Source organism: Nansenia antarctica (genome assembly GCF_963989245.1).
Source record: "Nansenia antarctica genome assembly, chromosome: 3".
NCBI lineage: Eukaryota > Metazoa > Chordata > Actinopteri > Argentiniformes > Microstomatidae > Nansenia > Nansenia antarctica.
The window spans coordinates 83,513,288-83,532,123 of NC_137688.1; the positions used below are offsets into that span (position 1 = coordinate 83,513,288).

At 46.7% G+C, this 18,836-nt stretch overlaps 2 protein-coding genes across 2 annotated transcripts in view; both read right to left on the reverse strand.

Moving 5' to 3' along the window:
* Positions 1–1,287, reverse strand: LOC308152480 (RING finger protein 11-like; the record flags this gene model as incomplete). The annotated part of the gene is made up of 3 exons (XM_080525470.1): positions 1–172; positions 603–736; positions 1,156–1,287. The coding sequence occupies 3 exons, from the start codon at positions 1,285–1,287 to the stop codon at positions 1–3; spliced, it is 438 nt and encodes a 145-aa protein (XP_080381596.1).
* Positions 1,288–11,189: 9,902 nt separating this feature from the next.
* Positions 11,190–18,836, reverse strand: part of emilin1b (elastin microfibril interfacer 1b) — a gene marked incomplete at its 3' end in the record, with an annotated part of 46,556 nt that continues 38,909 nt past the window's right edge. Inside the window, exons 4-8 of the mRNA XM_080526709.1 lie at positions 15,276–17,720; positions 13,725–13,859; positions 13,389–13,406; positions 12,061–12,195; positions 11,190–11,512 (exon numbers count right to left, since the gene is read on the reverse strand). Coding sequence (XP_080382835.1) covers positions 11,190–11,512; positions 12,061–12,195; positions 13,389–13,406; positions 13,725–13,859; positions 15,276–17,720 — 3,056 coding nt within the window. The remainder of the gene's footprint in view (positions 11,513–12,060; positions 12,196–13,388; positions 13,407–13,724; positions 13,860–15,275; positions 17,721–18,836) is intronic.

Here is an 18,836-nt window from a genome sequence, read left to right on the forward strand (position 1 = left end):
TCAGTTGGTCTCGTAGGAGGAGAGCAGTGCAGCGTCCACAGGCTCCATGCAGGAGGGGCAGGTGAATGACCTCATCAACCAGGCGTCGATGCAGTCCACGTGGTAGATGTGCAGACAGGGCAGGAACCGGATGGGGTCGCCGTAATCAATGTCCATCATGCAGATCACACACCTTGGGAGAGGGAGGGAGGGAGACGCAAAACCTTTGACATTTTTGCGTGTGATCAATAAAGTATGAATCTATCTATGTAGGCTAATCAAAAGTTGAGACCGAACTGCGTCATGAGAGGCATACCGCTATTTATGGGATAGAGACAGTGGAGAGAGACAGGAAAGTAAGGAGGAGAGAGCATGACAGCAGGGGCTCGGGCCAGATTCGGACCCATGACGACATGGGTGGGCATACAGTAGCAGTCAAAAGTTTGGACACACTTTCCCATGATTCAATTGAATGAGGAAGTGTGTCCAAACTTTTGACTGGTACTGTAACTGTACATGTGCACCATAGGCCATGATGCTAGACCACTGGACCACCTCCGACACATTTCAATGACGGGGGCGATGGATCAGCCTCTGCACTCTGAACTCACTCTTTGACTTACTTGAAGATACCCCTGGGGAGGTGGTGGATGAGGCGTTTGCGCTGGGCGATGCGGATCCGCTCCTCCTCTGTCAGCTGGGTGGCCAGGCGTGCCTGACTGGGCGTGGGGTGGTACACTGGCACCTGGACACGCTCCTGAGGGAAAAGAGGGGGGGGGGGGGGGGGGCATAAACCAAACCCAGACATTATTGATACCGTCAATGGAATTCACTGTGTGTTGTGCGTTTATTTTTCAGATTGTTCTCTCTCACAAGCAGCTGTAACACAAAAGTATGACAGTTCATTAGACAGTTCGTTGGACTTATACAGAGTCATAAGATAAGATCAATACAAAGACAAACTATCAATCTCTGAATTGGCATCGACTACTAGGTCGACAGACTAGTGACTTGAACGAGGAACTCCCAAATAAATATTTATTCATCTGTGTTCTTAATAGGCTAAATGTCATGTACAATGCATTTATGAGAACGACGGGATGTCAGACGTAATGCCAGGACTATTATCTCTGAATCCTTGGAATATATTGCATTGTTGCCCCTGCCTGAGCGCACCTGATATGGGGGTGGAGGAGGTTCTCCTGGTAGACTGGCTCCCTCTGGTGGTTCTCCTGGTAGACTGGCTCCCTCGGACTCGTTTAAAAGAGACACGTCGTCGGCTCCTTGCGAAGACAAACAGTTCCCCATTGAACCAGACCGAACACACCCCACAGCGACAAGGGTAGACTCAGTGTGTTCAGCATGCTATTCTGGTCATGGAGAGTTTTAGTTTGGAATTCTAACCCATTGTGACGCGGAGATATTCGGCCGTAAGTGACGGGTCCCCCCCCCCCCCCCCCGCGCGCTGCTGCGCGCACCACCACTTCCTGGTGGATGAAACTCCGGTTGACAGCGTAGGTGGTGGGCCGAACGCGTTTTTTGTGAAGTTTATCGATTTCCATCTATAGAGTACACAGTGTTTAACATATGATATTAAGTAATTCTACTAAGTCTAATAACATTTGTTGTAATCTCTATTTATGTCGGAGATTTTCACAAACTTTTTAATCGTCTGTCTGCTCAGGGACATCGCTGGTCGCTCTAGTTGATAAACCAATCAGAATTCGAGTACGGCTTCATTAGGACCCCGAAATGTAAACACTGGCTGTTAACCCTAGCAACTGACTGGATGTTAACCCTAGCAACCGCGGGGAAATAACGAGATGTGATGAATTATGGAGTGTTGTATGCATTTAACAAACCGAACGGACAATATTATAGCATTTTCAGATGCAAGTTGGACCACATTTGTACATTGTTCTCTACAGTGGGTGAATCTTCACACTGCAGAAAGCCAAATTGCAGAAAGGGCTGTAAAAAATATATAACCTAATAGTAGACAGTTACATTCCAGATGTGGCAGCTAATATGAATGAATGAATGAATGAATGAATGGTCTTTATTGTCATTAATATAGTACAGGTACCATACAACGAAATTTAGGAGGGGGGGCTCCCCTGGTGCTAGGAAAAAAAATACTAAAAACAAGAAGGGAAAAGAGCTGGTTTACATAAATAAAGGCTATATACACTATCCACTATACTATACTATACAAATAAAACACTGTGCTGTACTCTATGCTATGCTATAAATATCCTAACATTTCCTATCTCTGAACCTTATGTACCCGAGGGTTGTCATATTGCACATAGTATTATTGCACATTCATTTAAAGTGTCGCAGTTTGCAGGTTTGAAATGTTCACAGTTGTGTTTCAGTATTGCACTTGATTACAATCTAGTAGCTGCCATCAAATTGTCTAGATTGTCCAGGGCCTAGAACCTAGGTCTTTGCTGTGTTCAGGGCCTGAATGGCCCTAGGGTAGAAGCTGAGCTTCAGTCTATTTGTCCTTGCGGACATGGTCCTGAACCGCCTGCCCGAGGGCAGCCTGGTAAAGTGTTCGTACCCAGGGTGGGTTGGGTCTCTGGAGATCTTGGAGGCTTTCCTGAGGCAGCGTGTGTTGTACAGCTCTTCCAGAGAGGGGAGGGGGGCGCCGATGATCTTCTGGCCCGATCTCACGACTCTCTGTAGCGCTTTCCTCTCTGCGGCTTTGCAGCTGGAGAACCACTATAACCACAATATTGGCTACCATAGACAATGCTATATGCAGTATGCCAACATACGAAACATTGAAAGAGCCCGCAAGAGAAGGGAAAAATCAGTACAGGAGGCTGCAAGTGTGTTTTATAGCAATATAAGTTATTTATAAGAACAATATGATATAAACAAGCTAAGATTAATATGACATGATATGACATGAACATTATTAACAATATGATATAAACAAGCTAAGATATGACATAAACATTATTAACAATATGATATAAACAAGCTAAGATAGCTATGACATGAACAAGATATGAACAAGGCATCAATGGGTCAGGGTCAGCCCTGTCAGGTCAGGTCCAGAAGATGTGCAGTGCAGTCCAGGGCTGAGCATCTGGGGTTACCTGGGGAAACAGATTAGGAGAGTTGTAAATAAACTAGGCTATAACTTTGGAAGCATTACTATTACAATGCATAGAGTATCATATGTCTCTCTCTCTCTCTCTCCCTCCCCCCCCCCTCCCTCCCTTACAATGTAGTAGAAGCAGAAGGTCAAACTGAAAATGATACACCACCAAAGCCTAGACTTCTCCGCTCAAAGACTACCACTACGTTCAGCCTAAATAAAAAAACACATCTTCTTCCCGCCCAGTGCATAATATGCAGACGGGACAAATATTTCCGTTTTAGAGCTTGTATACTGCTCCTGCAAAAAAACAAAATGTGTGAAAGGGAGATGCACATGCAAATCTAACAACCTACCATGTACAGACATGTGTCTGTGTTTGCACTGCGAAAACACACTAGTGTTATAAATGTTCTCTAAACACTTGAATCTTTGTCTAGTCTCGTCAATTATAGGCAAGGCAAGTGAAGATACATTTAGTCTTGGGTTTTGTCTTACCAGCTCACCTCGTAAAAGTGAGACGATTGACAATATCAAAAACATGCTTGCACACACATATACTGTAACGTACTCACACACAAGTTAATGTTACTGGTCCCAATTTGGCACAATTATTACTGAAATGATTGAGAATAGACATAGTTGACATTGGTAACTTAGCTATTGTACCCTTTAAAGTTAGATAACTAGCTTGTTAATTCATTAGCTTCACAATCACGGGTGACGTTTGGTTGGATTTCTCACTAAAATAGCATATTAGAACATGTTTGTATTGACACAACATGACATGGACTTGTTCATTATGTGATATGAATTAGTATGACGTGCAAATCTTACCTGAAACATTACTTGACAGTAAAGTTATCCGAAACATATTCAACGTATTCTCGTCTTTCCAGATAATACGTTGTTTACTTCCTAGTTCCGTATTTCGAAGGAATGTCATTGGCAGACGTCAAGTCAGGTGACGCTTTAACGGGTTTTGATTGGTTAGCGGCATAGTAGCCCCAATCATTCTCCTTATTAACTTATGGATCGTAAGTTTACTTTTCATAAAACGTTGATCGAAAATCGTCTACCAACGGACGGAAACATGTTCCAAAAAAAACTATTTAGCTTATATGAAAAAATCAACTAGTCTGTAGTTGTAGATCGATCATTTCACAAACGAAAGCAGATAGACAGCTTCGGCCCACCGCCTAAGCGGGGGGAGAGACAAGTTCTTCCCGGGAATTCGCTCCTTGCTGTGTCGATCGTGATAGGAGTGTCGTATCGACACCATTCAAATGGTTTCAGATTCCCTGTCCTCTCCCCTATCCGGACACGTTTGAATTGTTATCCTAACCCACGGTAAACCACAGTTATTAACCCGCAAAGGGTGCCTCCGGGCACCGTGTTTGTCCGTGAATAACACCGGCTATGAAGGTGGTAGGGCGATGCATAATAGTGATCAAAACTAACTAACTATAAAATTATGCTTGTTGTAAAGAAAATGTCTATAATGCATTGAAATGACAGTAAACTAAGATAATAAGATGGTTATCATACATTTTCAAATCTTTATTAATAAGTAATTACAGAAAAAGTAAATGACATTTCTGTCATGACTTCCGCATTTACGAGAGAGTCGGAATGTGACGCTACCAAGCGGACCAATCACAATTCTTATAGATAACTTAACATTAAATATGTCTATCATAAATATAATTTAAACCCAACGAACAGCCATGGGGCTCCCTGTAACTAATCATTTATTTCTAAATAAACAGGATTGTACATCTCGTAAATGTGAATCGCGCTCCTTATAGGAAGGCTGTGCCTGACGCTTCCATAGGGCGCTCTACTCAAAGCGGCATATTAGCGATTTTTTTTTGTTATGCTTGTTGTAAATAAAAGTTCTATGATGCATTGAAATGACATTAAACTAAGATAATACGATGGTTATCATAATTTTACGGTTGCGTAGAAACTGACGCGTAGTTACATTTTTGGAGAGGTGCGCGTCAACCCTCTCCGTAGGCTACGCAAGGCTACGCGGGCCTACGCAAGCTACGCCGTAGCCTACGCCGTAGATTTTACGCAGGAGCGTAAACTGGGCTTAAGGCCATGAAGCAGGCTTGGCACCAGCGCTTATTCAGCCGCAAACAAGGGCCAACTGGAGGGTCCAAACTGCAGAGGAGAGGGCCAGAACCAGACCCAAGCCCACACACACATTTCAAACAGCGTGATAATCTGCCTAAACATTTGACTCCAAAAGTCATTTGATGTGGCCTGGTCGCCCTAGACTGCTTGTGCTCTTCAGCAACTTTCGTCGTAATATTTTGGGGTGTACACATATAACGAGATGTAAGTGTGTGTGCTTCCTTGGTCTGTCCACCTTCTGCCTGGACATTGTTAGGCAGGAGGTCAGCTGGCAACACACCTCCTCCTCCACCCTGCTGAGGTAGGCTTCAGAGTCCCCTTACTCTCAGACACACACACACACACACACACACACCGTTATTATCACTGTGATCTTTTTCTGTAAGAGCCATTACTTGTCTAGTAGAAAGCAGAGGGAGAAGCTAGAACCTGAGGTCATACAATACTGATGTTTACAATACTACCTCTGCACATACTGTATATTACATAGTTACCTATCACTACCTCTTGTTCTATATATATATATATATATATATATATATATATATATATCATGCCCTTATATCACTATTGTCACTCTGCGATGACAATAAAGTTGAATCTAATCTAATCTAATCATAGCATGATTAAGTCACACCTGATGTCAGGCTCTCTGTCTCCCTCTAGAGGAGCGTCACAGAACTGCACGACTGGAGGCACACTAACACCAGTGCCTCCAAGTCAACTAAAAAGAAGGTCCTCTGGAAGGTTAAGAGCTCTGTGTCCGTGGTGTGGCCCTGGTGTGCGTGTTTGCGTGTGTGTGTGTGTGGATGTGTGTGCATTTGTGTGTCTGCATGTGCATTTGTGTGTGTGTGTGTGTGTGTTGTGTCAACCCCTCGCTCCGCCTGGAGGCCGACAGCCTTCAGCACGGCGGACAGCAGCCACTCCAGATACCCCCCTCCTGCTCTACTACCCCTCCTGCTCTACTACCCCTCCTGCTCTACTACAGGAGGAGAGACAGATAGATTTGATCCTGGATAGTAAAAAAAAGATCAAAAATGAACATCCCTTTTTGAAGCACTGGGCCCTGGGTCCCGCTCCTCCTCTTCTGCCCTCCAGACGACCTGAGGTAGATGACATCATCATATTATATCATCATACCCATTTCCTTTTTCATATTTTATTAAGTACGCCCAGAGAGGCTGAACTGCTCCCTGGTCTCTGTGTTCTCTACTAGGGTGTGTGATTTACCCTGGCTGGTTCACAGTGTCTGTGTGTGTGTGTGTGTGTGTGTGTGTGTGTGTGTGTGTGCGTGTGTGTGCCGGTTCAAGTGGTTGCCACAGTGTGTGTGTGTGCGTGCATCCGTGTGCATGTGTGTGTGCATGTGTGTGTGTGTGTGTGTGTGTGTGCGTGCGTCCGTGTGCGTGTGTGTGTGTGTGTGTGTGTGTGTGTGTGTGTGCAAGAGGGTGAGAGCAAGGCAGAGAACAGAGATACAGCTGCTGGTTCGCACATATTTCCACTCCTCACCTACCGCTTGATGTGCTTCCGTGACTTAACAGATGTGTTGATGATACACCAAGTGGCAGTGTCAATAGGTGTGTGTGTGTGTGTGTGTGTGTGTGTGTGTGTGTGTGTGTTTGTGTGTGTGTGTGTGTGTGTGTGTGTGTGTGTGTGTGTGTGTGTGTGTGAGAATGTGTGGATGTAATATAAACAGGATATCTGTCAGTGTCCCTCCCTGTTCCAGCAACACAGCTGGTGTGTACAGATTCCCGCCCCATCCTCTCACTCAGCTACACTGATTCAACCACACTGTCCCGTCATAAAGGACTGGCAACCCTGCTTTGTACAATCAAGTACCCCCAATACCCCCAATCTGGCAACCCTGCTTTGCAGAATCAAGTACCCCCAATACCCCCAATCTGGCAACCCTGCTTTGCAGAATCAAGTACCCCTAATACCCCCAATCTGGCAACCCTGCTTTCAAGTAACCCCAATACCCCAATCTGGCAACCCTACTTTCAAGTAACCCCAATACCCCAATCTGGCAACCCTGCTTTTCAGAATCAAGTACCCCCAATACCCCCAATCTTTGGCAACAACCCTGCTTTCAAATCCCCTAAATACCCCAATCTCTGGCAACCCTGCTCCAGAATCAAGTACCCCAAAACCGGGTTAGGTAGGGTTACGGCAGGGTAACCCCAATCTCAAATTATAAAAGAATCCACTGTCCACTTCACAAAAACAAAAAAAGCTTCCCAGCATTATGTGTACTGAGCCTGGCAATTTAAACCGGTAGGAAATGAAACTATGTGGAAAAAAATCATCTTTGATGTGCTCCTTTGGCAGATATACAGCCAGTATCCTTTACAGATCAGGACATCTCAGAGAACTGAGGGGATTAATCCTGACCCGGATCACTTACTGTAGTAATAGAACTGCCGCTACCAGATCCTCCTGCTTTTATTACTGCCTCACTTGTCAAAATAGAAACGTTTTTTTTGAAACTCATAAAGGACTTCCTGAGAGAGGGGGATGACAACGAGGAGGAAGAATGCAGGTCTGTTGTGGGCTCTGGTCTTACTCCGCAGATAAACGAGGGAAGAAATCTAATGAAGAAAGAAGAAGAAAGAGATAAAAAAAGGAGAGGGAAAACATGGAGTGAGTGTTGTCCCAGGAGTGACGTGGAGAGGAGAAGAGGGTTCTCTTCCTCGCCCAGGACTGTGAAAGTCCAACGACAGCTCGGCAAAGAGACATTTGTTTGTCATAAATTAGATCGGCGTCTCTACTGATGGACAGCTGGGAGATGTTTTCCTTTTCCATTAATTCATAGGGCCGATCTCCAACTGACCGTCTGTCTTTTTGGCTTGAAGGCTGGAAAAAATTGTGTTGTCTGTCTCTCTCTACACTTTCACTTTCACTGCCCTCTCTCTGTCCCAGGGGCCAGACGCGTAGGCTGAGAGAGAGAAGCACAATACACTGTTTATTCACATTTGGCAAAATCATTAAATACACTTTTTTGGTAGTTTTTTGTTCAAAATCATCCACAGTAAGACAACCGGAAAAATTGTCCAACTTATGGAAATCCATGGAGGTAATACCTTATCCTGTAGAAAATAAATGGCACCACTTATGTTTGATTGCTGCCCAGAGAGCACGTCTTCAACATGGCTTCTTCTCCGACGACGCACTCCCCAAGATGACATCATCACAATCGCACTGGCCGCTGGGTAAAGAGCAGCCGTAAGCAAGCACGTACCCACAACACAATCTTGCACAGAGAGGACGTGGCTGTGTAAAATTAAATATCTTTATTTCAACCACATGTGTAGCCTAATCCAACATTCAAGGTAACAGATTAAACGGTGGGGGAGGAGCTGGAAAGAAGATCTTGAAAAAAACATTTTCAACAATCACTTTGATTGGCATTATACTGTAGAATTGCTGTTGTTGTTGTTGTTGTTGTTGTTGTTGTTGTTGTGGTTGATGACTTCATAAGTACTGAGTGACTCTGAGCCTTTGGGACTCTGTCAGGAATAACAGGCACAAAGGTCAGACTGGTCTTCAGACAGCCACTCTCCAAGGCACAGGGGAACACAAATAGCAGCTTCTCAACGCATTCTCTCTACCTAGCCCAATATCCACATCATTCTCTCTACCTCTTCCTATGTCATTTCCCAGACATCATTACACCAAGGACATGGAGGAACACTGTGGATTTGTCTTTGGTCGGCGTACACGCTTTATGGTGTTTGTGTCAAAGCACTCGCTTCTGGTATCCAGTTACTATACAGTGAGACTAGGCAGTCAGGAGCTGTGTCATGCCCTCATATTCCACCTAGTCTGTGTCAGTATCTCTGTCTGTCTGTCTGTCTGTCTCTGTCTGTCTCTGTCTGTCTGTGTCTGTCAGGGTCTAACTCTGTCCTCATACAGGTCTAACTGTCCTCCTACAGGGTCTGTCTCAGGGATGAGGGGGGGGGGGGGGAGGGGTGTGACGAACATGTACCACAGAGCGCCAAGGACGGAAAAAACCCTAATGGTGCTGCCCTCTCTGTGGGAGCCATTCTTTACCGTCCTGTGTAAACACTTCAAAGTGCCTCAATTAATGACGGCAATTGGCCCTTAAAAAAGAAAAGCCAAGTGTTCCGTTTACGATGCGTTTCGCTACGCTCTCACTTCTTGTTGCTCTTGGCAGACGTTCAAGACATTGTCACGGCTGCGAGGGGGGACTGACTGGGACTGGCGGGGTGGCGGGAAGGAGGGAAGGAGGGATGGAGGGATGAAGAGACCCCTTCCTCCCCCCACCCCCCCCTCGTTTCAGCTCCCAGACTATTCACAGACTCCAGGACTACCTACTTTCTAACACATCGTTTTTTTTTTCTCCGTTTAGGTTTTAGTGAAATGTGTTGAGTTATTCAATGCTCTCATAGTGTATGATGTTGATGACTGGTGCCATGGTAACGGCAGCTGGTGAAGGGGGGAAACAAGTCGACCAAATGTTCAGGCTTTTATTCAGAAAAAATGGACCGGAGCATTGAAGCTGATTTGTGGTGTCGGTGACATGAATTTATTTCAAATCATCTGTAAAAGAGCATTGATTCAAAACACATTGTTTTACTGAAAGGTTGTTGAACACTCGCTAGTCAAGCCAAAATATTGCAATCCAATGGATTCGGTGAGTTACATTTTTCAGAATAAAAGTCTAGAACATTTTGGTCGGTTGCCGACTTGTCCCCCCTTTCACCAGCTGCTATCACAATGTAGGAAGATATGGATATGGCCCTACTGTACTGCAGTACATTAGTGTACTGGAGCTTCCTGTCGTTTAGGAAAATTCCTAGTTGATCTCTTAAGGCCGGGCTTGGCCTGTGAAACATTCTCTGTTCATCTGCTGGGCAGCGTGAAACTATGTAAAGGCTTTAGGTGGGTCACAGCATACAACATTTTGGGAGCCACCGGATGGCTAAAGCTCAGGCACAGCTAAGGATGCAGTAGCTTCAAAAACGTTGGATTGCAGGGTAGAAAACAACACACACACGCACACACACACATAACAAGGACACAGGAAGGTGCACGTTAATACAATTCAATAAATTCCCACAAAATTTTTTAGGAATTTGAATTCATCTCGATAGAAAAACAACCAGAGGGAAAAAAAACAAAAAGCAGAGAGAGAGAGAGAGAGAGAGAGATGATGATGATCGCTCACACTTGGTTCATCCCCCCCCCCCCCCCCCCCCCCAGGCTACACATATGCACTTTAGGTTAACCTCAACCCTCGACTGTGGGTTCTGGGCTCTTTGGCAGGAAGACACTTTGCAGCAAAAAGGGTACGTGGGAAGTCGGCTGAAACCTCAAGGTCGGATTCTGGTGCATGGAGGACTACTCATAACCCATGCTTTGGAGTGATTTATAAAGATGGAGGCATAATAATAATAATAACAATAACAATATAAAAATCCTGCAGTAGTACAAATCTGTGTGAGAACGACACACATCTTCAAAATGCTGGGCTGTAGGTTAAAATATCTAGGGTTTTAAGTCTCTGCTTCTCAGTTCATATTACTATATCCTGTCTTCAAGCGGTTCATCAGGTCTCGCAGACATCAATCAGAGGGTCAGGAATGAATCAAGAGGAGAGAGACACAGTACTCTTAAGCTGCTGTCTCTTAGTGTTTTGTTTTTTGGGGTTCCCCCCCCCCCCCGTTCCAATGTTTCACGAATAAAAGAGTCATTCCACATCATTCTCTGGCCCCGTCGTTTTTTTCCGGAAGCAGTTGTCGGTTAAAAAAAAACTTCAGCCACGGGACAAAAAAAAAAACCTCTCTTCTCTCCTTCTCACATTCCCTCTCTACTTCCACTCCTCCCTCTCCTCCCTCGTGTTCCGGGGCGAGAGGCTAAGGGGCGATGCCCGCCCCCGCCCCACCGCCACCCCCCCCCCCCCCTCCACCCCCCCCTCCCCCCCCTCCCCTGGTCCAAATCACATCTGCTCATACAGCAGCATCCCGCTGAAGATGGTGAGGGGTTCCACAGAGTGGGCCAGCTTGCCCATCACCAGGTCCACGCAGACCGTGTCCCCAGCCTGGAGGGGCAGGATGATGTTGAACATGGCCAGCGACCCCGGGGTGATCTTGGCCTCCGCCACGGGCTTGTTCTCCAGACCCTCGGGCTGGTAGCCCCCAGAGTCCTGCCGGGCCATGCCATAGTTGGACTTGGACAGCACCGCCTCGATCTTCTCGTTCCTGTGGCCCGTCAGGACCGCGCTGAAGAAGTAGTGGCCGTCGATGGGCGCGGTGAACACGCCTGGGGAGGAGACGTGGAGACAAGGAGGGGCAAGAAGATGAGTCTTTTAGTCGTGTCCGTGTCACACGACCTCGATCTGTGGTGTCATTATTAGTCTTTTAGTCATATCACACAACCTCGATCTGTGGTGTCAGTCCATATTAGATAAGATTCAACTTTATTCGATTCAACTTTATTGAAAGTACTGGGACAACGAACGAAACGTAGTTTGGCATCTAATCGGATGCCCGTGCAAACACTGTCATAGTGCAAAATACATGATATGTATATGACAGTGCATGCTATTACAGTATCAGGTATTACAGTGAGTATCGTAAGACTGTACTGAGTGAATAGACATGAAACTAGTAATAGGCAAATAATGACTCAATGATCTGGTCAGATTTCCGATGTCACGTTGTGCACGCCCCCACGCCACTATCTTGCTGATGATGTTAGCCCCTAATAAGTACTTTTTCAGCATAAAAGCCTTTTGTATGAATTACCTGTGTGTGTGTGTGTGTGTGTGTGTGTGTGTGTGTGTGTGTGTGTGTGTGTGTATGACTTACCTGTCCGTGGGTCATAGAACTCTCCCTCGTTGACGAAGACCTTGTCGAAGACGATGGTGCCGGCGCTGTGCATGGGGTAGGTGAGCGCCGCGGAGAAGGACAGCTTGGGCACGTTGGCATCAGCTCCTGGCACACCTGGGGACAGAATCTGGTTATTTATTTGATCTTTTTTTTTTCTTCTTTATTATTACAACGTCTTCCAAGTTATAGACAACACAACAGGTTGTCGGAAAAAAGATTTGGATTGTCAGCTATCGCCAAATCCCTATCCCTATCCCCCCACCCCTCTCTCCACTAACCAACAGAATAATACAGACATGTACGACTACCATGACTTTATCACTTTATTACCTTATCATTACTTTATTATTACTTACTCTACTTATTTAATTAATAATAATTAAATAATAATTTTGCCATTTAGCAGACGCTTTTATCCAAAGCGACTTACAATTACGAATTACAGGGACATTCCCTGGAGTAACTGAGGGCTAAGTGCCTTACCCAAGGGCACACTAGTAGTGGTGTGGCTTCAGGCGGGATTTTAACTCACAACCTTCCGATCACAAGTCCAACTCACTATCCACTAGACCACCACTAACTTTTTACTAACATTTTACTGTACTCTATTATTGTGATTGTGTATCTTGCTGCAATGCCAATTTTGAAGAAGCTAAACCAAAGATGTTTACTCTTGTGTACTTGTGCATTGGATGTAATAAAATAAATTCTGATTCTGATTCTGATTCTGATGTAACACAGACAGGTATAGCAGGTAACAGCCATCCTTATTTAGCCAGAAATTTAGCCCGGTTATTAACATCTCTGAGAATACACAGACGGATTGCAGAGGGAACAATGATTGTTATGCAACCATACTTCAAATATTCATTACTCTGGCTTGAGGAAATCCATTTCACGGTTCATTACTGTCCAAACGGGCAGCGTAATCAATGTGCAAACATGGTAGGGATCGAAATGTTTGCTCAAGGACGTTGGAATGTTATTCTGACATGAACTAAACCAGATCAGACGTACGGACAGAAAAACTGTTGCAATTTTAGCCACGAGCCACGTATACTGCGTGTCCTCACAACCAACTTCAAATGTTGGCTAGAATTGTGGGTCATGTGCGCAGCGAAACTCGACGCAGTTCGAATTAGTCTACAACGTGAAGCGAAGACACATTGCATACACACACACGAAGCAGCCTGTGAGACTGACGGTCTAATGAAATGACCCAGAGCTGCTACCTGGTATAGTAGACGCTTCAACACATTTGCTGCTGTACACTCAGATTCAAATGTCATAATGAAACAGAAACGTACCGTGTTCACCTCTGGGGCCTGCAATGACAAAGAGAGGAGATGAGTGAGTTGAGAGGTTCATTTATATTTTAAACATATTTTAGCAGACACTGTTATCCAAAGAAAATGACTCACAATTACAGATTACAGGGATCACAGTCTCCCTGGAGTAATTTAGGGCTAAGTGCCTCATACTCAAGGGCACAATAGTGGTGGTGTTCCCAGGTGGGATTTGAACTCATGACCTTCTGATCACCAGGACAAACTCACTATTCACTACTAGACCACCATTTCACTGATACACACATTTCATGTGAAGCGTAAATAGTTCTGAGGGTTTTTAACAGTCCTCATTACCTGGGGGTCCTCTGGGTCCGTTCTCGCCCTGCCTGCCCGGGAGTCCCACCATGCCCGAGGGGCCCCTCAGCCCAGACAACCCAGACAACCCAGGTACCCCTCTCTCTCCCTGGGGACCTGGGGGACCTGGTAGGCCTGGGGTGGGACAGAATTCATAACATTAAAACTTATATATAAATATATATTTTTGTTGTTGTTGTTGTTGTTCTACAAACTCAAAGACACTTAACAATGACACAGAAGTGCAGTGGACAGACGTGTGAAGCTCGACTGAGACAACCTGTAGAACGTGGTTACCAAGACAACAGAACAAAGCAGGGAAACACACACACTGTAGGTTAGGACATAACCCCACGTGGACACGCCACAGACAGGCTTAACCGTCATGTGACAGGGTCTGGAGAAAGGCGGAACAAGTCGGCAACCGAACAAATGTTCAGACTTTTATTCTGAAATCCTTTGTTGAAAATCAATGACACACTCCCTTGTCAAGCCAACATAATTGCAATGCAATGGATTCGGTGGGTAATCCCCACTACTATCTAGTTAGTGTAGAGTAGTGGGGATTATTCACTGAATCCATTGCATAAAAGTCTGAACAATTTGATAGGTTTCTGACTTTGTCCCCACTTTCACCAGCTGCCGTCATATATAGGTGAGCATTCTACAATATCTGCAAAATGCACATAAGAGACAAGACGATGTATGAATAATCTGGAAGGTAGAAAGCTACTGGTTCTGAACTGACATTTTCAAGCACGGTATTGAGACTGAGTTGTGTACGGCTGCATGGCACATGAAGACACACAGTAACAGCCGCCCCACTGCTAAACAAGTGTGAGACTCGCACATTACACAAATAGACACTGTTAGTTATAATTATTGGATTATATACATGCTTTTGTTATAATCTGTCTATTTCTTTGGTCGTGTTAGACGGGTCTTGTCGTTTGTTGACGCTAGCACTGTTCTGCATGTTGGCACTTGGTTGAAAATGTGTTGACTTGACACTTGATATATACACCGGTGTTCATTTGCTGTATCCCACAGACTCTGGACAGCACATGGTTAGACCAGCGTTTAGGCTACACAGTGTTTTAGTACATTTATACCAAAAACAGAGCTATTCAAACCTCTGAACCACCTCACAGAGTCTATAAAGCAAAAATAGAGATGAGACAGAGAATAAACTTCATATCATGTAATGCCAAATCATTCAGCATTGACACAATATACCGTGGCATAAGTCAACAAATGACATCTAAAAGAACAATCTATCTATCTATGGGTCATTAGGCTCGAGAATCATCTGTTCTCAAGGCTACAATATTTGCAAAATGCACATAAGAGATAAGAGATCAATAATCTGGAAGGTAGAAAGCTACTGGTTCTGAATTGAAGTTTCAAGCACGGTATTGAGACTGAGTTGTGTACGGCTGCATGGCACACTGTCGCTACTACAAACACAAAAACATGTTTTTTTTCTCACAGTTAACACTCTTAGAGTAGAGGATCTCTCAAAGGAATGAGACCACGGTCAGACCCACTCACCGGTCAAGTCTTGCTCCGAGAGGTTCTGGAACTCCTTGAGCATGTGGTTGACGGAGGAGTTGAGGCTTTTGATCTTGCCGTGTATCCCGTCCAGCTGTGTGTTCTGGATCGTGTCGATGACCCCTCCGTGAGCCGTGACGGTGGCGTTGAGCCCGTTGACGCATGTCCAGAGCCCCGACACGTGTTTATTCAGGCCCTCTTTGATCCTCTGGAGAGAGTCGGACACTCCATCCAGCCTGCTACACACACCCTCCATCTTGGACAGCCTCTTCTCTAGCCCGTCGCCTGAGCGCTTGCAGTCGCCCATCTCCACCACCAGGGTGCTCTCGAACCGCCTCACGTCCCGGTCGACCCCTTCCAGACGGTCGCGGCTCTCCTCGATGTGCTCCGTCACCTCCTGCTGGATCTTGTCCAGCTCGGAGATGATCTTGTCCTTGGTGTTGCCCAGGTCGGTGATGACACTGCCGTGCTTCTGCACCGTGTGCTCCAGCCCCTTGAGGGTGTCGTTGATGGAGCTGAACGTCAGGATGACCTCCGACAGCTCTCCCTGGAGGCTCTTGAGGTGGCCGTTGTTGGACGTGCCTCCGATCACGCTGTGGCCGTCCAGGGGCTTTTGCGGGTCGTCCAGGCGTCCTCCCGCACCGCCACCGACCCCCCCTGCGTTGCCCCCTGTGGGCGTGTCCAAACGGATCTTACACTGCCCGGTGCACTTCTCCACCTCATCCCTGAGCGTCCCCACCTCCCCCTGGAGGTCGGAGCACACCCGCGAGCAGGAGGTCTGGTCCGAGTCCACCCTGTTACGGATGGTGTTGATGTCCGTCTGCCAGCGGTCCAGTGCGCGCTGCGTGTGGTTCTTCATCTTGCGGAGTTCGTCCTCCACCCTCCCACAGGCGTCGCAGTCGCTCCCCAGCATCTGTATCTCTGTGACGATGCGGTTGAAGTGCTCGCCGTTGTCTCCCGTCAGGGCTTTGATCTTGCGAATGTCGTGACCGAGGTCGACCACTTTGTCCATGAGGGAGTCGCCCGACACGGAGAGGTCCTTCAGCCGCGTGTCAAACCGGCGGATCTCGTCCTCGTTGGCCACCACCTTCCACTGCAAGGACTTCACCGTGTCGTCGTCAGAACCTCCTTCCGTTCCTCCAAATCCACCGTCTCCCCCGTCTCCTCGTCCTCCCGTTCCCCATGTTCCTCCTCTTCCTCCTCCTGTCCCTCCTGTCCCTCCTCCTGTCCCTCCTGTCCCTCCTCCTGTTCCTCCCGTTCCTCCTCTTCCTCCTCCTCCTGTTCCTCCAACTCCCCCTCCTCCTACCCTTCCTTCACCTCCACCTCCTATTTCTCCACAGCCACACTCGTCCATCCTCTTGTCCATGAGGGAGGTGGAGTCCTGCAGGCCGGTTAGCCGCTTGTCGTGATCGGACACCCTGTCTTTAAGCTTGCCCAGGTCCACCTCGTCCTCCGAGATCCGGAAGCCCTGGTCGTCGAGCTCGGTCTTCAGGTCGGTCAGCTCCGTGTTGAAGTAGTCCTTCACATCGTTCTCTATGTTCGCACAGTTCTCCTCCGTCCGCTGTATCGTCCTGTTGATACGCCTCTCCAGGTCCCTCAGGCGTCCGTCCAGCCTGTCCTCTGTTACTCTGTTGCCTCCGCCACTACCGCCACTACCGCCAAATCCACCTCCTCCAAAACCACCACCACCACCACCACCACCACTATTGCTACCGCCGTCTCCACCTCCACCTCCACCCAGCTCCTTATCCAGGCGGTTCTGGATGACGTCGTAATTCTCCGCCGCGGAGCTGATCTTCCTCTCCGCGTCGGTCACCCTGGCCTTGAGGTCGTCGACGGCGTCACAGCAGCCACGGGCGCCGCCTTGCGTCACCTCCCTCCTCAGGCTGTCCAGGCTCAGTCTGTACCGTGCGTCCATGGCGTTGAGCTGCTTCTCCAGGGACCTGATCCGCTCCCGGTCCGCCTGCTGCTGCCTCCTCAGGTCCTCCACCCCAGACTGGCAGGACGAGCAGGACAGGGACACCCGCCTCTCCAGCTCCCTCAGGATCTCCTCCTTCAGTGTGTTCAGCTGTCCGCCGCTGATCCCACCGCCTCCTCCTCCTCCTCCGGGCGAGCCGCCGCCTTCCAGGTCATTGCCCTCGCCCCCGCCGCCCTTCCCGTTGACCAGGTGGTTGTTGATGCTGACCAGCGTCTTGTCGTGGGCCCGGGTGCGGTTGTCCAGCTGGTCCAGCTTGGTCTGGATGCTGTGGATCGTCTCCTTCATCTCCGGCTGGGCCGCGTCCGCCGGGGCCTTGCCGCCTCCGCCACCGCTGAAGCCCGGTTTGCGCATCTCCTCCTGGAAGCGCTCGTTCATGCCCCGCAGGGTGGACTGCAGGTCGTGGAGGTCTTTGGTCAGGCTCTGGATCTTGTCCTCCAGCTGTCTCATCTTGCCGTCGTCGCTTCGACCTGGAACACAAGACAGGGTTGAGGATCACGTGACACAATTATGTCTTCATACAGTTACTGTATTTTAAATAGTTTTTATTTGTGATGCTTTTAATTCAAAGCGATTTACAATTTACGAATTACAGGGACATTCCCCCTGGAGTAACTGAGGGCTGAGTGCCTTACTCAAGGGCACACTAGTAGTGGTGGTGGTGTTTCAGGCGGGATTGGAACTGGTGTTTCAGGCGGGATTTGAACACTATACACTACCCCATCTTCAATTCCACTCGGTTAAAAACTAAAACAGTGTAACTACACTGCTGTGCAGTTACACACCCTAATACGGAGTAATTACAGAAATGTAATTATATAAGCAAATAACATTACATGGCTGTCCTTTTAAATGTATCATAAATATATTTTGTGTCAACATTTTCTATAGATTTTTTTTTAAATGATGGATATTGCGTTTTTCAACAAAACTCTTCACATGCATTGGAACAACTTAATGTCAAGTGAGAGCTATTTATAGTTATTTCCCACAAATACGAAGTTCAACTGGTGTCCCTCTTGGTTGTCGTCTTGGGATGAGGAGGAATGAGAGGAGGAATTTAAAAGAGAAGAGAGATTATGTGACGACAGTATGTAAATACATTTCAACGTTGTTGAAAATCAATGACACACTCGCTAGTCAACCCAAAATATTGCAATGCAATGTTTTGTGAGCCTGCTAACAATGTAAAGTAGTGATATAGTTAACCAGATTGCAGTGGGGATTACTCACCGAATCATTGCGTTGCAGTATTTTGGCTTGACTAGCGAGTGTGTCATTGAACAACGTTGACATTTATTTACATTTTTCAGAATAAAAGTCAGTAAATAAAAATGTTTGTCGGCCGCTGACTTGTTCCCCATTTCACCAGCTGCCGTATGGGAAGAGATAGAGAAGGACGAGAGAGAGAGAGAGAGAGAGAGAGAGAGAGAGAGAGAGAGACAGGGCTCTACGCTAACCTTTTTCACTAGGAGCACATGTGCTCCTAAATGAAAAATGTTAGGGGCACACAAAGAAATTTAGGAGCACAGTGAAAAATGTAATTATAACACATTTTTATTAGTGATTTTGCAATTTTTGCACCA